Source organism: Pseudonaja textilis, chromosome Z (assembly GCF_049901715.1).
Source record: "Pseudonaja textilis isolate UNSWEBS1 chromosome Z, rPseTex1.2, whole genome shotgun sequence".
In the NCBI taxonomy this organism is placed as follows: domain Eukaryota; kingdom Metazoa; phylum Chordata; class Lepidosauria; order Squamata; family Elapidae; genus Pseudonaja; species Pseudonaja textilis.
In genome coordinates, this window is record NC_142008.1 from 134,059,265 (window position 1) to 134,081,393 (window position 22,129).

Here is a 22,129-nt window from a genome sequence, read left to right on the forward strand (position 1 = left end):
CATTTTGGGGCACCGTGGAAACTTGAGATCTTGTCAGGCCCAAATACAACAAAGATACAAGGTGGCTCCTTCAAACCATATTTTATATTTTTTGAATGCCTTAGACAAAACCTTACCCGATTGAGCATTCTACTGATTGCATTTACAATATATTCTGTGAACTATTAAGAAGGGGCTGTCTTCACCCTCTTTCTCTCACACATGATATCTGGACTAAGCTGCCTCTTCCTCTTCTCCCTCGGGGTGGGGGTTGTGGCAACTGACCTCCTCACTACTTTACATCACATATGATTTTGCAATATTGGAAATGGCAGCTCATGGATGCTTCCAGGATTGACAGAGAGAAGACTGATACTAAACTGGGTGGAAGACCTTTCCAACTTGGAGCAGGCCTTGATTATAGTAATATGGCTGACTTAGAATACTATAACTCCAATTTAGTCACTATGAACTTCACCAACTATATTTAGTTCCAGCTCTTCTTCTGGGACATGCTTTAATCTTTCTTTCTATCCCACCCTCTTAAGGCACACCTGTGGTTTTTTTTAACTCATCCTGATTTCTATAGGAAGTAGAGGCTCTAATAATTCTCAGCACCTATACTAAAAGTCTTATTTTTTTTGTAAATGATTTAATTGTTTGTTAATCTTAACACGGAACGTCACCGCCACAATCACATGGCTGGCAAGGAAAAAGGAACAAAAACTAGTATCAAAGGTTTAAAATCCCACCACCCAAATTCTTTTAGTAATTGGACATAGAAGAAGGATTTTTTTTTTCCTGTGATAATTTACAAATCTAGAAACAGTAAGCACTTATCATTAGATATGCAACGTTATTTCTCTATCCCTTTTTACAAGGCACATTACAATGTCACATATCTTCAGGCAGGTCAACCAGTGGAACTTGGGATACAAAATATTATACTAAAATGTGACCGATTGGGTGATTTATATAATGTATAAGGTTGTGTTAAAATGGCTGGGCAGTTTGTAGGTCAGAACTTCAGGGAAACCCAGCTGTTGTCTTAACACTATTTTCTCAAACCTTTCAGAGGTATGGATTTTAACCCAGAATTCCCTTGCTGGCTCGGGAATTCTGGGAGCTGAATGTTGTGGGAGAAGTATCATCATGTTAAAGCCATAATATATGATTGATTCTGGCATGGCAACATAGCAATGAGTTTTATGAACAGATTGAAAATTTAGCATGTGTATGTATACCACCATTATGTCTTTTTTCTGAATATCACTTACTCTCTGCTCCATCCTCCCCACCCCTTTGTTACCAGCTGGCATTTGATCTGCCCCTATAGGTCAGTCTCTCTCTGTACTACAGAATCTTCCGTTACCCATCAACACTTCTGATTGGAAGCTAGAGAAGAAACAGTTATCTCAGCCAATCTCCCACAAAAGGACTTACTGGTGGTTACTTCTTTCAGCTATCTTAGTCTGTCTTCTCATCAATTTATGGAAAAAATGCCAGGTAAACTCTTCATAAGAAATTGCTTCAGGTAAAAATGCATAACCCAACAGTAGCATGTGAAGCAGCCTTGGATTCTACCTTAGTTACAGAACCGATATTCACAGGCAGAAAGTCTTCTGCTCTTTAATATTGTCATTGAAAGATCTGGATGAAGAGATAGAGAAAACCAGTTCTGTAGATGACATTTAATTGGATGGGTTCCTAATTCGCCAGAAGACAGAAATAAAATTCACAATTGCTGTTTGAGAGAGTGGAGATATGGACTGCAAGTAATAGAATGAATTTTACTAGAGATACATAACAAAATTCCTCACTCAAAAAACATAATCCACATATAGCGGATTGAAGGTACCTAGCTTGATAATTGTATTTGTGAAAAAGATATTGGAATAATAGCTTATTGCAAAGTGAGCCCATACTGTCATAAAGCAGCCAAGAAGACAGATTCAGTTTTAGAACGTATCAATACAAGTCCCATTTCCAAATCATAGACAGTATTGTTCCTTTCTTGCAATGGATCACATATTGTACTATTTTTCTACTGCATTAACATGTCTTGATATTTGCCTATTTTCCCATCCTCTGCAAACATGCATACATTTATCATATTTGCTTATTCTACATTTTCACCTTGTATGCATAATACATAAATATAAAAGATAAGGGTTATTTGAGAAGCCTTCCCCTTTCAGACATTTTCAGAACAACAACACAGTTAAACCATGTTTTAATTATGATTGGTGTTTCCTGTCCATATGGAGGAATTCTATTAATTGCATGTACAGTATTCTTTTATTTTTATTCTGCATTTTTACTCTGTTGAGTGTAACCCATAGTTTGCCAATCGGGGCAGGTTATAAAAACTGATCTGAACCGAATTGCACAGAATATAACTAGAAACCATCAAAATTCTCATTTTTGCTCAATCTTCTCTGCCAAATACAAATCAATGAAGATAAATGGTATGTTCTAACTTATCTGTTTCCTTCTTAGGTGTTCAATTGGATATTTTATATGGTACATAAACAAGGCTTATATCAAGACCGAAATTGACATATGTGTAGTCATTTTATTTAGCCTTATTATATTTGTTTTCTTCCTTTCTCTTTGCTGGTTATGGGGGGGAGGGTTTCGGGCTTGCCACATCCCTAAGGTGGGAGGAGTGGAGATAGAGGGAGATGTTTAGGTTGGGGGGTTCTTCTTCCCATGGAAACACGAGCTGTTAGAGCTTAGGCCCCTTGAGGTAGAGATTTATGACATCAAGCAACGCTGAATTACTTCTATTGGAGAATATGACTTTTGGGGGTTGTTTCTAACTTCCAATATTATGTGGTGTAATTCCAGGTTGTGTCAGATCTGGAATTACCATGGACTTTGCCAATTTGATGCTTTCCTAAATAAAAGAAATTGTTTTGGAAGATGGACTTTTTGCTCTTTTCTTTTTAAATGGATTTCATCACCTGGAAACCTGACAGCTTATCTTTATGGTTGATATGAATGACATGCTTTCGGGACATCCCTTATATTCTTAAAAGATATCCTCTCCAGTAGGCAGATAAGCATCAGTAGATAAACAATTAGAGAGGAAATAATTTTCTAATTAAAGAGCTATGAAGGAAAAAGCCACACCACACCAAGATCGATAGGGAAAACTACTACAGATAGTTCTTCACTTGCAACAGTTTGTTTAGTCACAAAGTTACAACAGCACTGAAAAAAGTGAGTTATGACCATTTTTCACACTTACGACCATTGCAACGTCCCCATGATCATGTGATTTACATTCAGCTTGGAAACTGGTTCATATTTATGATGGTTGCAGTGCCCTGGAGTTGTATGATCATATTTTACGACCTTCTGACAATGGGAAAGTCAGATTCATTTAACAACCATGTTACTAATTTAACAACTGCAGTGATTCACTTAGAACCCATCCTGCAACATCCAGACTCTGAATGGCCATTTTTTATCCAGGCCGATGCCAGTACTGTGGTCGTGGGTGCCGTCCTTCTACAGACGAATGCACAGGGATAATTGCTACATTGCGTGTACACATCCAGGAAATTGATGGAAACTGAGCAGGCATGGGAGAAGGAGGCTTTTGCTGTCTGGTGGGCTTTGGAGATGTGGTGGCATTTTCTGGAAGGTGCCAGGAATCCATTCAAGGTTTGGATGGACCATAAAATCCTGGAGGCCTACAAACCCCATGTTGCTTGTCCCCAAAGCAAGTCCAGTGGGCACAGTATTTCCAACGCTTTACCATCAAATATATCCCAGTGGGAAAAAAACTTCATGGTGGATGCCCTATTGTGGATGACCCAATACAATAGCTGTTGGGAGGAAGTAATCCAGGCCATAATGCCTCCTTATCTGCAGCCGGCCCATATGCAGAGTGCTGCAAACAATCTTAACAGAGGAGCCCGCAGAATGTGTTATGGGCTGATCCATGGTTCCTGGAGCCTCAGCCGTCACTAACCTGATGAAGCAGATTGGCATGGAAGGGCAATAAACTATATATCCCATCAGCCATGCGGGAGAAGGTACCATGACATGAAACAGGCCAGTCATTTTGGGTTCCTGAAGACATTACACCTCGCCAAACATCAGTTTCGGTGGTCTCGAATGCAAGCAGGTGTGGAAGTGTACATGAAAAGCTGTCCTGTCTGTGCAACCTCAAAGAATCGGGTGGGAAAGCCCCCTGGCCTATTACAGAGGGTGGCGAACCCGACCCATTCTTGGGAGGACATAGCACTGGACTTTGTAGTGGAGCTGCAATGGCCATACCATTATATGGACAATTATCAACTTTCTCCAAACAAGCCCATTTCGTAGCATGTGCTGGATTACCACCCACACGTCTATTGTCTCCACAGGATGCCCCAGAGGATAATATCCAATGGGGGGGGGGGTCAGTTTACAGAGAAGTTCTGATGGGAGTTTGTCCAGAGGATCGGTTCCTCCCGGGGTTTTAGCTCGGCATTTCACCCGGGTACCAATGGAGCAGCTGAATGGACTAATGCCATAGCGGAGCGGTACCTCAGGTATTACGTCACCTACCAGCCAACCAGTTGGGCAGATCTTCTGCCATTTGTGGAGGTAGCATATAGCAACGCGGTGCATAGTAGCACCAGGTTCACCCCATTCAGAGTGGTCAACGGGATGGACTTTGTGCCCATTCCCAAGTACCTGCAGGAACCATCCTTACCTTGCTGACCCAGTGAGTAGATGAGCACCATACCAGGCATGTGGAGTGCCGTAAAGGCAGCACTAATGAAAGCAGAGAAGACATACAAAGCCCAAGCAGACAAAAAATGGGCCACTCACAAACTGGAGGGGAAGTTTGTGGAGGGGAAAATGTATCTTTCAACCAAATACCTTCGGTTGAAAATACCCTGTAAAAAGTTGGGTCCAAAGTTTCTTGGACTTTTCCCCATAGTTAAGGTAATAAATCTGGTCACAGTGGAGTTGAAGCTGCCCCACCTGTTGGGACGCATTCAACCAGTGTTCCATAGTAGTTCACTAAAGCCAGTAGAGGATACCCACATCAGGAGCCCTCCACAGCCACCAGGGCCCATTAGCAATGATCAGTATGAGATAGACTGAGTACTAGATTCCCAAATCCACCAGGGTTAAAGACAATACCTGGTGTGGTGAAAAGGGTACCCCTCGACAGAGGCCACCTGGGTGGCAGAGAAGGACATGTGGACCACTCGACTTATCCAAAAATTCCACAAGCCCTACCCTCAGATACCAGGGGTGGGGTGAGGGAATAGAAACAGAACAACCATGAGCAACCATGATTAACATATATATATATATTTACTGTCTTCCAGGTGCGGCCCTGGTAGGGGGAGCAGCCTGTTAAGCCCGAAAGTCTTGACATACATGGGTGGGGAGGGAAAGAATGGAAATTGTCATGATGAAGGGAGCAACGGTGCAGAAACAACCAATCTCCAGTCATCCGCACAGCTAACTGACAGTTCTCCAAAGCCCAGCCGATTGGCGCCCGAGGAGACAGCGTGCGGAACTCAGAGGCCAGAAACGCAGGCACTGGATGGCGGACCGCTGATAAGACACAAAATGCTGGCATCGGTTGCTAGGGTGTGGGAAGGGGCATGGTCTTACCTATAAATAGAGCGCTGGGAGGCAGTTGCTCCCAGCGCTGACTTTTCAAATGTCAGTTACTCATTTGTGTCATGCCTCAGGATTGAATAAAAAATGCCAACTGCTTCCAGAGGTTTTTTTTGCTTCTGAATTCTCAAGACCTGGAGATTTGGACATTTGAGGTGACTAATACAGGTAGTCCCCGACTTATGACCACAGTTGAGCCCAAATTTTCTATTGTTAAGTGAGATATTCGTTAAGTGAGTTTCACCCCATGTTATGAATGTTGTTGCTGTAATTGTTAAGTGAAATCATTGCAGTTGATAAGTTAGTAACATGGTTGTTAAATGAATCTGGCTTCCCCATTGGTTTTGCTTGTCAGAAGCTTGCTAAAAGGGATCCCATGACTTTGGGACACAGCAATGGTCATAAGTATGAACCACTTGCCACGCATCTGAATTTTGTTCACATGATCATGGGGATGATATAAAGGTTATGTTTGAAAAATGGTCATAAGGCACTTTTTTCAGGACTGTTGTAACTTTGAACAGTCGCTAAATGAATTGTTGTAAGTCGAGGACTGATTATGCATATCATAATTTTGATGTCAATTCTTAGCAACCTTATGGATAGACTTTCTTTGAGATGATCAGTCCCTAATTTGGTTCATCGAATTTTCCTGTAGTTCTCCCATCACCACTATAATCAAGTCCATCTATTTGTCTTCTTCTCTTTCCTTCCATCCTAAAAAATATCCATTTTGGTATTTATTATAATTTCCAAAGAAAATGAATTTTGATTCCAGTCATTTGTGGTCATTTAAAGACTCTTTTCCTTGGGAAGCCAAATGTAACTTCCAACTGAAATTCCCTTTAGTGAAAAACTGTCCAATTTTTCATGGCAGGAAGAACACAAATCTATCATTCTTCACTTCAAGACATATTGCTGGAAAGGGTTTTCCTGTTTGTTTCTGGCAATTTTATGTAACACTTCATTCATTTTCTGTCCAAGTCTTCATCCGCATAATTAATATCTGATAACAATCAGAAATTGGATTTCATCGTCCACAATTGATTTAGCTGTAATTGAAAGTCGTTCTGAAGAAGTTTTAGGAATGTCTAGAAAATTGAGTGTTGGAGTATTTAATGAGTCCTTTGATAGGACATCATCTTTCTCTGCTGTTTTCCCAGTCTAGACAATGGTCTGATAGACAAATCTGAATCTAAAGAGAGATTGGGTTGGAGACAGCATCACAGATGGGAAGGGTTAGTTTCTGTTAGTTTCCTCTTCTACTAAAAGTAGTGTTACGAATCCCAGTTAGTGCTTCTTGTGAAGCCAGACTATGATTTGCTGAGCAAATAACTAGTTAACCTGCTTATAAATTTGGACAGTAAATTGATCCTAATATCTTGTATAAGTCAGAATTCAGGGAAATGAGTGATGAGATGTTCTCTTAGTCATTTATGAAGTGGAAAACATCTCTTTAGCAGAAGAATAAAAGTAAGGCAGTGGAATTCTTTCCAAATAGCTATTAAAAGGCAATAAATTTGGGGGTCACTTTTTCATACATTATCTGGGCACCCTTCTTTTTCTTTCATATTAAGGCAATGCATATTAGAATGACTGAAAAGGGAGAAAATTCACTGCCCCCTCCTACTTAACCAGAAAACATAAATTTCCTCATCCATTACACAGCCATCTTCTGCATACTGCATTTTAACAAAACTAATTTTTATGACTTTAGTCATGTATCCATAAAATTTTCTTTCACTGATGAATTCATCCAGTTTTTTTTTTTTTTTTCCAGAAACAGTGTTTATGACATTCGGATTGGCTCTGAATTTCTCTTATTCCAACATGAATCAGTTTTGCCCTGACCCATAACAGATGTAAGATACATATCTGATACATATCTAGTCAATTGTTCCTTCACATCTTCCAGAGAAAAACATATTTCTAAGGACAACATCTGAATTTCCTGAGAAGTTTTATCTGTTGTTTTATCGTTCAGGAGTTTAATAATCTAAATTTGTTGCTTTTGGAAAACACCAGACATTTGACTGACAACTTGAAATCTTTCATTATGTCTTTTGTTAGGCAGCTAATTGTGGTGAGCTTAAATCTTCTGGTCATTTTGTAGGCTGAACTCAGGGATTCTTAAAATTTGCCATCACAACTTTAATCTTAATGAATACACCTGCACTAAATATCCAAAAACACCGAAATAAACACAAATGAACAATGGAAACAGTACAACAAAACTTTGGAAAAAGTATATTTATTTGTAACAATATAACTGAAAGTACCCTCGCAGCACTACTCCACTCGGTTTGCACTAAAGGAGGTACCCCTTAGCTCTATAATATGTCAAGCAACCCTTGCAAAGCTTTAGGTGTGAGTTTTTCAGCAATTAGGCTGCAGTAAAAGTAATCCATTAATTTGCAGAAGGGATGAATTACACTTGGTTTGTGTTTTGATTTAAACTTAGCCCATGGGATAGTATCTTAATTAAGTTGTTATAAACTAGTTCAGAACCTAAGCAAAGAAAGAAACTGGCATTTTCCTCAGTGGAAAGTTCTTGCCCATCACTAGTTTTCCCAAGCTGATGTCTTCAGATTTATGAGAGAACAAAGTCCACATTCAACACCATGAAGGCTTTTGGGGACATTCTCTTCAGGAAAGGCTGCCTTGCAGAGAAATGCCATCTCAGTGTCTAGACTTGCTCTTCACACATTTGAAATAACTGCCTTCATGACTGATTATGTGCTGTCAACTCTTGCTGACTACATTGATAGATTTTGTCCAGGATAAATCTGTCTCCAACCTGGTTATTCACATCTTATCTGTTTATTGCCAAATAATTGAATCCATAAACTATATTATCCTATTCTCATTCCTTCCACCTTTAGAGTCTTAGAGTGTTCTCCAGAAAACCAGATCTTCACATGATGTGACTGAAGTAGGATAGTACCAATTTTCTGGTTTCTATCTCAACAACTTTTTTTCTTACTATAGATTCATAGGGACTAGTAAAACATGATCCTTCCTTCCTTCCTTCCTTCCTTCCTTCCTTCCTTCCTTCCTTCCTTCCTTCCTTCCTTCCTTCCTTCCTTCCTTCCTTCCTTCCTTCCTCCTTTCCTTCCTTCCTTCCTTCCCTCCCCAGCTGAAATTGACAAGCGTTCTAAGAATTCTCTCAATTTTCCCTTCTACATTAAGTGAAAGAAAGAATGCTTAAATTGAGGTATTTTTTGTTCCCACCATTCCAAGAGTGGACATGCCAGATGGGACAGGGTCAAGTACAAATAAAGGGTCCAAATAAATGGTCAGTCAATGGAAACCATATGTTCCCTAAAAAAGCAAAACAATTGGCATGTGCTTTCTCAGAAGGGACGGGAGTGAAGAAGCTGCAGGACATCAGTCAGACACCATTATGATCTATGATCACTATCTAGACAGCACACTTGTTGCCAAAGCTGAAGAACAGATTGAAACCCAGAGAGTAAATTCTTAAACTGGTTTCATCAAGGGAGACCAGGAGTTTAAGGCTTTCGTGTGGCAGAACCCTATAAGGACCCTTTGGGTCGGGATCTGTATCTGCTTGTGGTTATTTCTAGTGACGCAGCAATTATTTTTGTGCACGGGAAGAGAGTTTGGTCTAAGGTTTACGTCTGTCTGTTGGGAGCGTAGCAATGGAATTAATCTGACAGTGGCTGGGAACACCTCCAGCATGTTGCTTCCAGTACAGTGCCAAAGTGGCTTACATCCACCTAGATGCTACAGCAGGGGTTTCAAAATGAAGGCCCACGGGCCAATCTGGCCCCTAGGGTGCTTAAAACTGGCCCGAGGGGCTGGCGGCCTGGAAATAGCAAAGGACCAGCCTGCAGTGCCTTTGGCAGCCAAAACAGGGCACAGGGGGCCACACAGGTGGCCCATTTTCAGCCTGAACGGCCTCCTGTAGCACTTTGCTGACCAAAATGGGATGCAGGGAGCCGCATGTGGCCCCCACACCCTGTTTTGGCCAGCAAAGTGCTGCAGGGGGCATCCATCCCATCTCTCTTTCCCCCACCCCCCTACCCCCTCCCGCTGGTCTGTGGAGGAGAACTGCAATGCTGATCCATCCCTTGAAGAAACCCAGTTTGACACCCCTGTTCTAGAGGGAGGAGGAGGAGAGGGGAGGTGGCAGATTGACAGGAAATATGGGAGGGGAAAAGATACAGGTACTCCTTGACTTAGCAACCATTCATTTAGCAACTCCAAAGTTTGAAATTGTCACCACACTGAAAAGGGTGACTTGCCACCAGTCCTCAATATGACAATTGCACCATCCCCACAGTCACATGATCAAAATCCAGATGCTTTCAATCGGCATGTATTTATGATGATTGCATCATCCTGGTGTGACGTGATCACCTTTGGTGACCTTCCCAGCTAGCTTCCAACAAGCAAGCGGGGGAGGCTGTATTCATTTAACAGCCGAGTGATTCACTTAACGTCTGCACTGATTCAATTAACAACCATGGCAAAAATGATTGCAAAATCCAGCGTGACTCAGTTAACAACCTCCTTGCTCAGCAATGGAAATCCTGGTTCCAATTGTGTTTGTAAGTCAAGGACTACCTGTCAGCTATATAGCTACACATATATTCTAATAGCCTAATTTAGGAAGGTGGACTGTTTTCATCACTACTGGGAACCCAGCCCTATATGGATCTGCAAATTCATCATCCTTCCTTCAAACCACACTTAACCAGATTATTCCAGATTGAGATACACATTGAATAATATAGGGGGGGTGGAAATTGTACTGAAGGAAAGGGGAGCTGCTAGAGCGGAGTTGCACCTCAGATGAGATTTCCAAGGCTGGCTGGAGACAGGCATTCCAGCTTCACGGGGCTTCGTGGCACCTCCTTGGTGCCTGGTCCTGCCTCAGGTTTAGCAGGTTTCTCTGGTGATTCAGTTTCGAGCCCAGGAGAGGGTTGTTTAAGATCTGGGACCGAGAGGACCTGCATTGGTTTAAGTTGGATTTGTGTTGGAGTTGGGTAGACATTACCGTCTGTTTCACGGAAGAACCAGTCATAATGCTGGGGCCTGTCCAGGGAGAGAGCTGAAAAGAAAAGAAGAGATCTGGAAGCTAAAGAAATATGAATAGTCTACCTATCAGTTTAGAATTCCAGGTCTGGAATGAATTGGGGCATTTGGAAAATTCAGTACCTAATATAGGTTCTCTTCTAAATGGCCATTGGGTGGGGTTTCCCATTCATAAAATGGATGCCAAGGAAGACATGATTATATGAGAATGCTATTTGAGACCCTTCCTGGATCTTCTTCCAACCCACTTATTTACACATTGGAGTTATTGCTGCCGAATGCTCTATCTAGGTACTCTTACAATCTCAAATGAATAAGGCATTGCCCAGTAAAATGCCTCCGTTATAGAATGGGACAACTCACCATAAACATTTCACCATGGCCAACTCGGCACAAGACAACTCACTATGACCAACTTGCTGTGGGATAACACGCTCCAGGACAATCCATTATCCAGGATAATTCAATACAATAAATGCTATTCACTACTGTTTTGTCCATATTATCTCCATTGACCAAAAAATAGTAGAATTGTCCATGGTGAGTTGCCCCATAGCCAGTTGGCCATAGAGAGTTGTGCTGTGGTGAGTTGGCCATGGCAAAATGGTCATGTGAACTTGCCATGGTAACCTCTCTGTTATCATATCCCAGTGCTTATAATGCTTGTTTGGCAGCTACATCATTGTCGTTTTGGTACCTGGCCAAAGACCTTTTTCTATTTACAAATTTGGTACAGAAACATTCTTATGTCCTTAGTTTCGTTCCTGTGTTTATAACTGGATATTTTAATTGTACAGTAGTCCTCCCTTAACAACAGCAATCATGACCAGAATTTCCACCACTAAGTGATGCAATTGTAAGTGGGATGTCATGTGACTGCATTACTTAATGGCAGCAATCCCAGCACACCCCATTGCCATTGTTAAACAAGCATCATGGGTTGTTAAACAAGTCTCAGGCAGTTTCTGCTGGGCAGAAGAGAGTGCGCAGTTGGCTGGCAAGCCACGGCACAACCATGTCAGGGATGGTTCTTGCCAGGCAAGGGAAAATGTGAGGAACTTACCAAAGTGACCCACAACCTTCGTTGCTGACTTCCCCGTTGACTTTATTTGTAGGAAGCCAACAGGAAAGGTCATAAGTAATGGTCACATGACATTGAGATACTGCAAATGTTGTGAACACAAGTCAGTGGTCAAGTGCCTAGATCAGGGGTTCAAACTCAATTTCATTGAGGGCTGCATCAGGGTTGTGCTTGACTTTGGAGGAAGTGGGGGAGCATGGCCAGGGTGGACATGGCCAACTCAACATCACTCATGTCAGGGAAGCCTGTGGGGACCCAAGCCCTCTGCCAGCAAAAACGAGCTCACGAGCTTGGCAGAGGCACTGTGGGCCAGTCCTTTGATATTTCCAGGTCAGCCCCATTGGCCACATCTAAGCACCCCATGGGCTAGATCTGGCCCACAGGTCTTGAATTTGACACCCCTGGCCTAGATCAAGGTCATCTGACCAGAAGGGTGCTAGATCTGCCAGGACTTCGAGGACCAATTTAAGTACCACTCATTCAGCACTGTTGTAACTTTCAATGGTTGTTGAACCAATGGTCATCAAAAGTCTATGGAGATTCTTAATCGTCCAGGTTGTGGTTGTCCCCAAGGTGCTTTTTCTAAAAGACAACTTGACTTCCTTGGTTTTTTGTTTGAAAGCATTTTGGTTCTCTGCTAAGAAGTTTCTTCAGTTCTGAACTTCTTGGATGAGAAACGAAAAGTTTTCAAACAAAAAAACCAAGAACATCCAGTTCTTTTTGGAAAAAGCATCTTTGGTTATTAAAAGAGAAAGACTTGCAGACCCTTCCCTATCACCACCACCACCATTTTTTCAAACAAAGGCTATCAGCAACACTGATGAACCAGAAGGAAGAATTTTGTATCTCACCATGGGAGCAAAACGCAGGGGAATGACATTGACAATGCCCTCTTAAGTGGCCCTTCCCACCCCAAAGGACCTGGGGAACAGGTTTACCAGGTTCATCAAATGCATCCTCATTCAAGCGATGGTGTATGAATGGTTCTTTCTTGGATCCCCGACTGTGGGCACAATAGATTCCCACGAAAACACACAGCAATATACCGCACACCCAGAGGAAGAGAGCTATGGCATTCTTGGATATTCCTTGAGTTTCCCCAGCTTCACCTTTACAGGAAAAAAAAAATGCCTGAGTTCACATACAATACACCAAACTGGAAAAAAAATGGGATCAGCTTATACACTAATGCTTCATCAGGCTAAGGAACTCAGCCGTTGCTTTCCTACGTTGGCAGAAGCCGCCATGTGACTGCTTTGGGCACGGGGTTCTTCAGAGCAACCCTATTTTGTTAACCTGGGTTTATAACCAGAGAGCGTGCTATGTACTGGCTGCCAGTTTTCATTGAATGCAACGAACCCAGTCCAATTGCACTTTTTGCTTCTTGAATAAAAGCCAAGAAATCAAGCACAGTGCTTAGCACACTAAGTAGTCTTAAATATCTCTCTCCTCTGTCCCGAATATCTCATTCATCTTGCTTTCCCCAGCGAGACATACACATATATCTGAGTCTGTGGGGTGCAATTGGCTTTGGAATATTAGGGTACAATAATTCAAATGGTGGAACTGGATGGGGAAATGTTAAACTTGATCTAAGATTTAAACTAATGATTATTTTCCAGCCATGGATTGAATTATCTAGTTTATTATTTTTGAGTATCGATGGGATCTGACTAAGACTTTTGAGGTCCATAATTAGCCACCTCTAGCCAGTTCCAAAGAGCCTTCAATTTACAGTTGCATTTCTTCAATCAGGGAGGCTTAGAAACAGTGATGGGATTCAAAAAAATTTTCTACCAGTTCTGTGGGCGTGGCTTGGTGGCCATGGCAGGGGAAGGATACTGTAAAATCTCCAGTCAAAGTTGGTATTTGCCGGTTCTCCGGACGACTCAAAATTTCTGCTACCAGTTCTCCAGAACTGGTCAGAAGCTGCTGAATATCACCTCTACTTATAAGGGATTCCAGCAATTGCAACTCTAATAGACAAACCTGTTCTGTTTTCCTACTCTTTCCTCCATCTTTTTTCATAGTAGAATATTATTTTGAGGAAAGGGAACAAGACTACACAGAATACTAGTCAAATTTGATAGAAGAATTTCTGTATTGCATTGTTTTTTTTTTCAGAATCCAATATGAGAAGGTTTGACTGTCATCCACAGACTTTTTAAGAACTCAGGAATTTATGAATACAATCACATACGAAGGCAACGAGGCATCTCCACTTCCAGATTTCTGCTACAGAAGATCTAAAAAAATCATAAGAATATGGAACCATCACAGCTGCTAGCAACAAATGTTGTGATTTAACAAAGCTCTTTGTAAAAAAGGGAATTCCCTCCTGTCAGTCTTCGCAGTAATGGATGACTTCAAGAGACAAATACTTTGTATGTATAACCATACTTGACCAAATAAATAAGGCATAAGTTTGAACACTGTAATATATAACACTGTAATAATACTTACGTTCAGGGTTGAAAATGAGGGGTCCTTGGTTGTTTTCTTGCAGATGCTTCATTACCCAAACGAGGGGTAATGGTAATGATGTTACCTAGTTTAGGTACTGAAACCTTTGCAAGAAAACAATCAAACTCAGGGACACCAAGAAGCCCTAATTTAACACTGTGAAAGTAGGGGAAAAACATGATCTAGATCAGTGTTTCTCAACCTGAGCAACTTGAGATTTGCTGGCTGGAGAATTCTGGGAGCTGAAGCCTACACATCTTCAAGCTGCCCAGGTTGAAAAACACTGATCTATGTAATTTTTGCCATGTCTGATTCTATGTCTTAGTCATGATTGTCCTTCATTCCTACCTAACATTTTTCTAAAATATTGGCTTGAGTGTCCAAGAGAAAGGGCAAGGGAGGAAAAAAATCATGCATTACAGTGGCATCGTTCAAATGACATAACTTCATTTGTACAATGACATCGTGATGCATGCAGCAAATAAAAGCTACTGTGGATTATAAGAAGGAAAAGTAATACTGAATTCTTATCTCTGTCACTGTAATACATTAGGCTAGACCATCTTCTAAACCAGGAGTAGGGAACTATGGCCTTTTTACGACTTGTGGACTTCAACTCCCAGAATTCCTGAGGCAGCATGAAGTCCACAAGTCATAAAAGGGCCCTAGTTTCCCACCCCTGATCTAAACATTCAATTACTCTCCGTATTATGGATAAGCTAAATCTGGACCATTCAGGGATCCCAGATTCAACTGAACAAAAATGAGATTTCCTCCAAGGAACCTCCTTCCAAATTGCCTTTCACCTTTTGGCTTCAGCAGCGCAATTGCCACGCCCCGAGGTGCAGGCTGGTTATTTTCCATCTTAAGGCCAGAAAGATTGAAACGAGCTCTCTCTTCTTCTTGAAACATCTCAGTCATGTTCAGCACCAAGTCCGCACGCCTAGCTGCAGCCTCCCACTCATAATTTCTTATTGGATCCTCCACGTTTTGGTCAGAAAACCCAAATGGACTATATTCTTCTTCCTGGATCAACTCTGGGTTCTCAGTCTGGGTGGTGGAGACCGAGGGCTGAGTCTGGTTCTGATGAGGCAGGGATGAATTGGGTGGAGAGTTGGTGACCAGACTGGGGTGCAGGAGAGATTTGGGATCTTGCGTGGATTTGGAGGACATTGGTGACGGGGATGACAATGTGGTGGGGACAGATGAAGAAGAGGAGTAAAGGGGTGTGCTTGATGACACATTAGCCTCTGCATAACTCAGACTTATAAGTAACAGCAAGCCAAGAGCAAATGAAGATAGATTCATTTTCAGGTACACACCCCCAACGGAATTTCTATGGAGAAAAATACAAATACAAATACAATCACTCACACATTGCATCTTCTAAAAGTTCTCAACTGAACACACAAATCCTTTGTTTACCCTTTTTCACACTGTACGGGAGCTGATGTGGTTTGCCACTCAATGAAAAGCTGTAGCCTTTTTCACTCAGCAACAATTGCACAATTTCAGTCACCTATGTCGCTTGAATGTCATCAGGCAGCAACCTGAGGCATAGATATACTTCTCTGCAGTATCCTGACTGAATTATTTTAAATAGCTAGTTTACAGTAGCTATTGCAAGCTGTTTTTTCCTGGATTTCTGAAGCTCAGTCTGCCAATGTTATCCCTAGACAGACAGGCAACATCCCTACAGAAATCATTGAGATCAGCAATTGGGCAGTGTTGAGCTTCAGGGTTTAGTGACTATGGTCTAGATACACATTTCCATACAGACACAATTTCATATGCATATTCATCTTATGTATTCAGCTTCATATCTTATCACTCTTTTTCCAACTTCTCACTATTTCTCCCTTTACTTCTCTTAATTTTCTTTTATGGTAATCTCATTTTCTTCTTATTCAATTGTATTTCTTTTGCCTAAATTTCTATATCTTTTTATTCATTATACTTATACTTTCATCTGTCTTGTTTACAATTTCATATGTTCTCTTCCAACATTCTTAAAAAGGAAAATTTCCCCTATGATTGCCAATCAGAGTGCAACACTTTTAAGTCTTATTGTTATTATCATATGAAATCTCATTAAACATTAAATTTGTGCATTCTAAAATTATAACATTCAAATTTCTAATATCTATTTTATATCATGTAAATCTCATCATTCAGAGTCTGCTTGGTACTTCCCCTTGAAAATGTAAAAAGAAAAATTCTAAAAAAATAGCAAAAACAATATATATATATAATAATATATAATATATATATATAATCATTAGTAAACAAAATAGTTATTCAAATTCATTCTAGTACTGGTATGAGCCTTGTAAATCTTTCATGTTTCTTTTCAATATTTATCAATCTTCGAGAACAATTGAAATGTTTCCCTCCCTTCTTCATTATTACTTAACTGTTAATAAGCCTACCATTGGATAGTCATACAGTGTTGTCTTACAAATTATTTACTATTAATAAGCAAAATAATTGTTCAAATTCATTCGAGTAACTGGTATAAATTTCCTTATAAATCTTTCACATTTCTTTTCAATATTTTATCAATCTTTAGAAACAATTACAATGTTTCTCTCCCTTCTTTATTATTGCATTAATTATAAACATACCATTACATAACAATACAGTTTTATCTCATAGATTATTTACTTATTTCATTTCTAACTCATTACAGTATTCTACTGTTACAACACTATCTTTTGTACCTTTGCAGAATCCTCACTTTTAACTTAATTTAGCCATTGTCTCTGTTTTCTATCTGAGCAAATACCTTTAATCCTAGTGTGTTTCCCCTTTTTCTTTATTTCTTGCTTTTGTCCCTCATAAGTTCTTTCCCTTTCTATCTTTCCCCCCTTTTTCTCATCCCTTTTTTAATACCCTTCTTTCTCTAGTTTTCTTTTCTGCTTCTCCTTGCTGTTATATTTCTTTTTCAGACTATTTGTCTTTTTGGTTGTTCCCTTTGATCTCAGACTTTTAACTCCTTTCCCCCCTTTCCCCCTTTTTACCACACTTTTTATTATTTGATAATTGAAAATGGCTTCTTCTTTGTCCCGCCCTTCTTCTTGCTCTTGAAGCTTTTCCTTTTGCTTTTCATAGTTCAGGATCTCCATTTCAAAAAATTCAAATACGAAGCCAAAGGATCTTCCTCCCCTTTCTGCATCTTCTTTCTGTTTTTTAAGACTCATCTTCAATTCCTCCATTTTAAACACTTTTGAACAACCACCCAATTGACTTTAAGTAAAAAAAGAAAAAAAAACAATGCCAAAAACTTTTTTTTAAAATCACCAAATGATCCCACACTGTTTCTTCTTGTTTCTTTACTTTTCCTTTCTGTGGGTTACTGTATCTTTTAATAAGATTTCAGTTACAGTGTATCCTCAGGAGTCTTTTCAAAGTTTCACTGTTAATCCCCTTTGTTTTTCCAAGTAGCACTCCATTTTTTCATTATTCCAAGTCCCACCCTTTTGCCTCCACTCTTCTCCTTTTTAGGGCTTTAAAATGACCAAGAAAAAATCTTTATACTCCTTTTGACACTTAGATTTCAGCTTAAAGTTGCCTATTAGTGTCAAAATAGGTTAACATAAATTTCTTTCCATATCATTTGTAATTGTCAATATAAAAAGGGGGATATTTAACCTCTTTTTCTCTCTCCTTCGCCGCTTAAAAAATCTTCTTTCAGAAGTATCCCTCTAAGTACTTTTAGATTCAGGGTACCTTGCTTAGATGTTCTCTGTTGTTTAGCCCGGTCTGTCCTGCTTTCCTCTTTGTCTTCCTCCTGCACAATCTTATCCAGTCGGGTTCTTCTTTGAGGTGGCCATTTCTGACCACCGCTGTAACCACCTTCAGGAAAGGGAATATAAACCAGCCAAGAAGGAGAGATGCAGCTCCCCTCCACTTGGCTAGCAATCTCCACACTCTTCACCACCTCTACTGGGTGGCTTCAGCCCCAAATCCAAAGGATCGAGGTGCTCCAGCCGCAAGCACGGATCAAAACTGTGCATGATCGTGGATTTCAATTTGTCGCTGAAGAAACCCAAACCGGAAGTGGTCTAGATACTTCTGAAGATGTCAGCCACGATTACCAGCAAAACTGCAGGAAATCTGCTGTCCAGACAATGGTCAGACCCATTGAAGCTCAACACTGCCCAACAGGTTCTGGCTGTGAAAATATATACAATATCAGCAGTCTTGGGAATCTTAAATTTTGTAAAGGCAGGAAAAAACCTTTGAAGGAAAAACTCCCACAATCTCATAATGACCGCCAAGAGTTGCTGTTTGCTGGAGGAGTGCAGAAAAACAAGAGGGAAATGAAGAAATGGAGAAACTCGAATAGTGAACAGAAAACTCTTCATATGGAACATCAAGCATGGGAAATGTTTGTTTACCTTTTACATTAAACAGTGGATATTTTTAAAAAAACCTACATTATCAGTCTAAAACTCTTGCCTTCTAGTGTTGGGTTTCGATTCCCAGACTTCTAGGCAAGAATACATAACTTTTTAAAAGCAACCATTGGCCTTTGACCCTTCAAGGGTATGTCATCCAAGACCTTCACTCCCCATTCCATGTTCCATTGATTTTCATTCAAAGTCAAGTGGTATTTCTTGGTCACTGAGCATGTTCAATCTTCACTGAGCTTAAATTGTGTCATGTTGCTGCAAAAATAGGTTTTCCCCAATCTTAATGATTTTTGTATAGCTATACAAGAATCCACATGTTACTTGTGATTAGAATTTTGATTGGATGTAGAATTAAGTCAAACCTTCTCTTAGGGGATTGTAATTATGTTTTTCTGTGATTTGAGAAGAGATTTACAGATGGTTTTTGCACCAGGGATTGAAAGATTCTCTAAGAATCATTAAACTGTCAAGTCAACATAATTGTACTAAAGATAACCTTTATATCACTAACAGTGGTTGGATGGTGCTATATAGATACTGTAAATAGCTAAAATGGACTTGACCAACATTTGAACTTACAGGTGGCTGCCCTCATCAATGGACAAAAATTACATAAAATGAATAATTCTCATCACTGCCACTAAATAGATGGGGCAATGAAGATGGAAATGTAAGGGGGGGAAATCCAATATTTTGGGAAGTTGGATTCAACAAAAAGAAAATACAATAGGGCTGAACTGGGTTTCTAAGAGTGTGAAGTTTTGTGCTGCGACACAAAATATCTGATATGAGAACTGTTAATATTGGAGTCTTAATTAATCTTCTACCTGTATACTTGTACATATATCATGAATTGCCATGTATTTTCAAAGATGACCAGATTTGAGTAAGTAACAAACCTTGATATCTCTCAAAGAATTTGCATTCAGACAAGCTTGCTAGCTGAACCCTGGATTACAGAATAACAGAGTTGGAAGGGATTTTGGTCTTTTGGTCAACTTCCTGTTCAAGTGGAAGACCTTGTACCTTTCCAGGCGAATGGCTTTCCAATCTCTTCTTTAAAATCACCCAGATGGTGCATCCATAGCTTCTGGAGGCAAGCTGCTCCACTGGTCAGAAAATTTCTCTTTAGTTCTAGGTTGAATCATTGCTTCTTGTCCTGCCCACAAGTGCTTTGAAGAATAGGTTGGACACTTCCTCTCTGTGACAGCTCCTCAAGTATTAGAAGACTGCTATCATGTCATCCCTAGTCTTTTCTTCTTTAGACTAGACATGTCCAGTTCCTGCAACGGTGCAACCCTTTATTGTATACTTTAGTTTCCAGCTTCCTAATCATCCTTGTTGTTCTTCTCTGCACCTTTTCTAGAGTTTCAACATCTTTTTAAATCAAACGCCACTACCAGCAACATCTGGTACATTCCTCTGGTTATGAAACCTTGCCTTTCACAAAAACCTCTGACAAGAGGTGATAACCCAGCCCTAGCTACAAAAACAATGCTCCAACTCCCCTGGGTAACAACAGTGGCCTCAGAATGGTTTACTGTTTACACAGCTTTCATTACCCATTTCCTCCTGCCCATCATCATAAACAAACGTTTCTATTTCTAAATTGGTTTCAAAATCTAGAAATTTAAGGAATGTTATTGAAGAAGGTGAATACTGGTACAAAAAGTGAAGTGTTCTTTATGACTGTCTCTGTGTATTGGAACAATGTTCATTCCAATTTTCTCTCTTTGTAGTCCAGTTTCTCTGTGAGAACAGGTTGATTTTTCATCTGTTAACCTTCAGTTCCCTTCTAAAGCTGTACAGAAGCAAAATCCTGTATCCACTCACCTCAAAATAAATCCCACTGAACTGAAATTATTTCTGAGTAGATCAGCATCAGATTACATGAATCAGTGTCTCCCTTCTGATCAATTTTATGTTTTCAAACTATAAAACTGCAGCTCATACGATATTTTTTCCTTTCTAAAAGCCACCTAGTCCAGGTGTGATGAACAAGGTATAAAGAATTTCTAAATATTCAAAATTCTACCACTATTCCAAAATTTATAATTTTATATAATTTCATTATATATATAGCAATAACAATAGCACTTAGACTTATATACCACTTTATAGTGCTTTACAGCCCTCTTTAAGCAGTTTTACAGAGTCAGCCTATTTGGGTCCTCAATTTGGTCAACAATTTGGGTCCTTGTTTTACCTACCTTGGAAGGATGGAAGGCTGAGTCAACCTGGAGCCTGGTTGGGATTTGAACTGCCAAATTGTAGGCAGCTGGCTGCAGAAGTAGCTTGCAGTACTGCACTCTAACCACTGCGCCACAGAGGCTCCTATAAAATATATTGATGATGATGATGATGATGATTTTATTTATATATATAACTCAAGTTATAAATCTCAAGTTAGTTTTTTTGGTTAGACTATTTTAAAAAATGTATGTATGTATGTATGTATGTATGTATGTATGTATGTATGTACGTACGTACCAGTATGTGTAAGAAAACTCAGGACTGTATTTGTTGGAAACATGCAGGAGAGGTCTTCATCCTGCAATGGATAGACAATGGCTAAAATGATGATTGCAGAATGAAGACTTCTCCTGCATGTTTCCAATAAATATGGTCCTGAGCTTTCTTACACATACTGGAACTTACATACATACATACATACATACATACAAACATACATACATACATACATACATACATTTTTTAAAATAGTCTAACCAAAACTCAAAAACCAACTTGAAAAATGATGCAAGTTTTTTCATTACAGCTCTGTGTTGGAAATGTTCAGCATTTCTGCAGAGTTGCTAGTTTGAAAGGCAGAAACGCTCAGAAAGTTCTAAAGAGCTGCGCAGTGTACATACCATCCAATAAAAAGTCAGTCTTCTGATACGGTCACTTGCCTAAGGAAAAGAAATTGATCCAGGTAACCTAAAAGAAAGAGTCTGCAGCCAGGTAGAAAAGCATGAACAGTTTGCAGCCAGGTAGGAAAGCATGAACGCGTCGGAAAATAAAGAAAACTCCACCCCCCCAATTTTCCGAGCTCCCCTTTTTCTCAAGGGAAAGAGAAGAACCTGGCATATTATGAGTCCCAGGAGAGAACATCTTAGCAACGGGCTTGTTTGAGCAGATTATCTCCGGTTTCCCAGAAAGGCACCTCTGATTTTAATGTTCTATCATCTCTCCGCCTCTAATCAGATGTATTATTAGTAGGTAGGAATAAATGGGCTTATTGCCTATTCTGTCAGGAAGGCACCAAGCTAGGAAAAACTACTCCAGTTCTACATGATGTATGTACTGTGAAAAATGGTGTTCAGATTTTTTTTGGGGGCGGGGGAGAGGAGAAGGAGATTAGACGGGTGACTGATAATTGGAGTCAGAAAAATTGCATCAAAGTTAGCCTAAGTTTGGGTACTTTCTCTCTGATAGCTGGGCTATAACCTCTTTTTAGCTTCTCATCGGCATACATAGGAGATACACAACG

The 22,129-nt window shown here is 40.1% G+C and overlaps 2 protein-coding genes across 6 annotated transcripts in view; one reads left to right on the forward strand and one right to left on the reverse strand.

Moving 5' to 3' along the window:
• The window catches only part of FLT3LG (fms related receptor tyrosine kinase 3 ligand), a 31,183-nt gene extending 16,909 nt beyond the window's left edge, over nt 1-14,274 (forward strand). For 2 of the 5 annotated variants that reach the window (XM_087917868.1, XM_087917871.1), the window contains 2 exons: nt 1,316-1,485; nt 2,479-2,905. In XM_087917868.1, the coding sequence (XP_087773994.1) occupies nt 1,316-1,485; nt 2,479-2,538 (230 nt within the window). In that variant the 3' untranslated portion in view covers nt 2,539-2,905. Of the gene's footprint in view, nt 1-1,291; nt 1,486-2,478; nt 2,906-13,882 lie in introns of those variants that run through there. The other 3 variants (XR_015740364.1, XR_015740363.1, XM_087917869.1) reach the window with 3 other exon arrangements.
• Nucleotides 10,407-21,631, reverse strand: LOC148124423 (uncharacterized). The gene is made up of 4 exons (XM_087917867.1): nt 21,510-21,631; nt 15,028-15,557; nt 12,697-12,867; nt 10,407-10,693 (listed from the first exon to the last, which is right to left on the reverse strand). The coding sequence occupies exons 2-4, from the start codon at nt 15,527-15,529 to the stop codon at nt 10,431-10,433; spliced, it is 936 nt and encodes a 311-aa protein (XP_087773993.1). The 5' UTR covers nt 15,530-15,557; nt 21,510-21,631; the 3' UTR covers nt 10,407-10,430.
• Nucleotides 21,632-22,129: the final 498 nt, after the last annotated feature.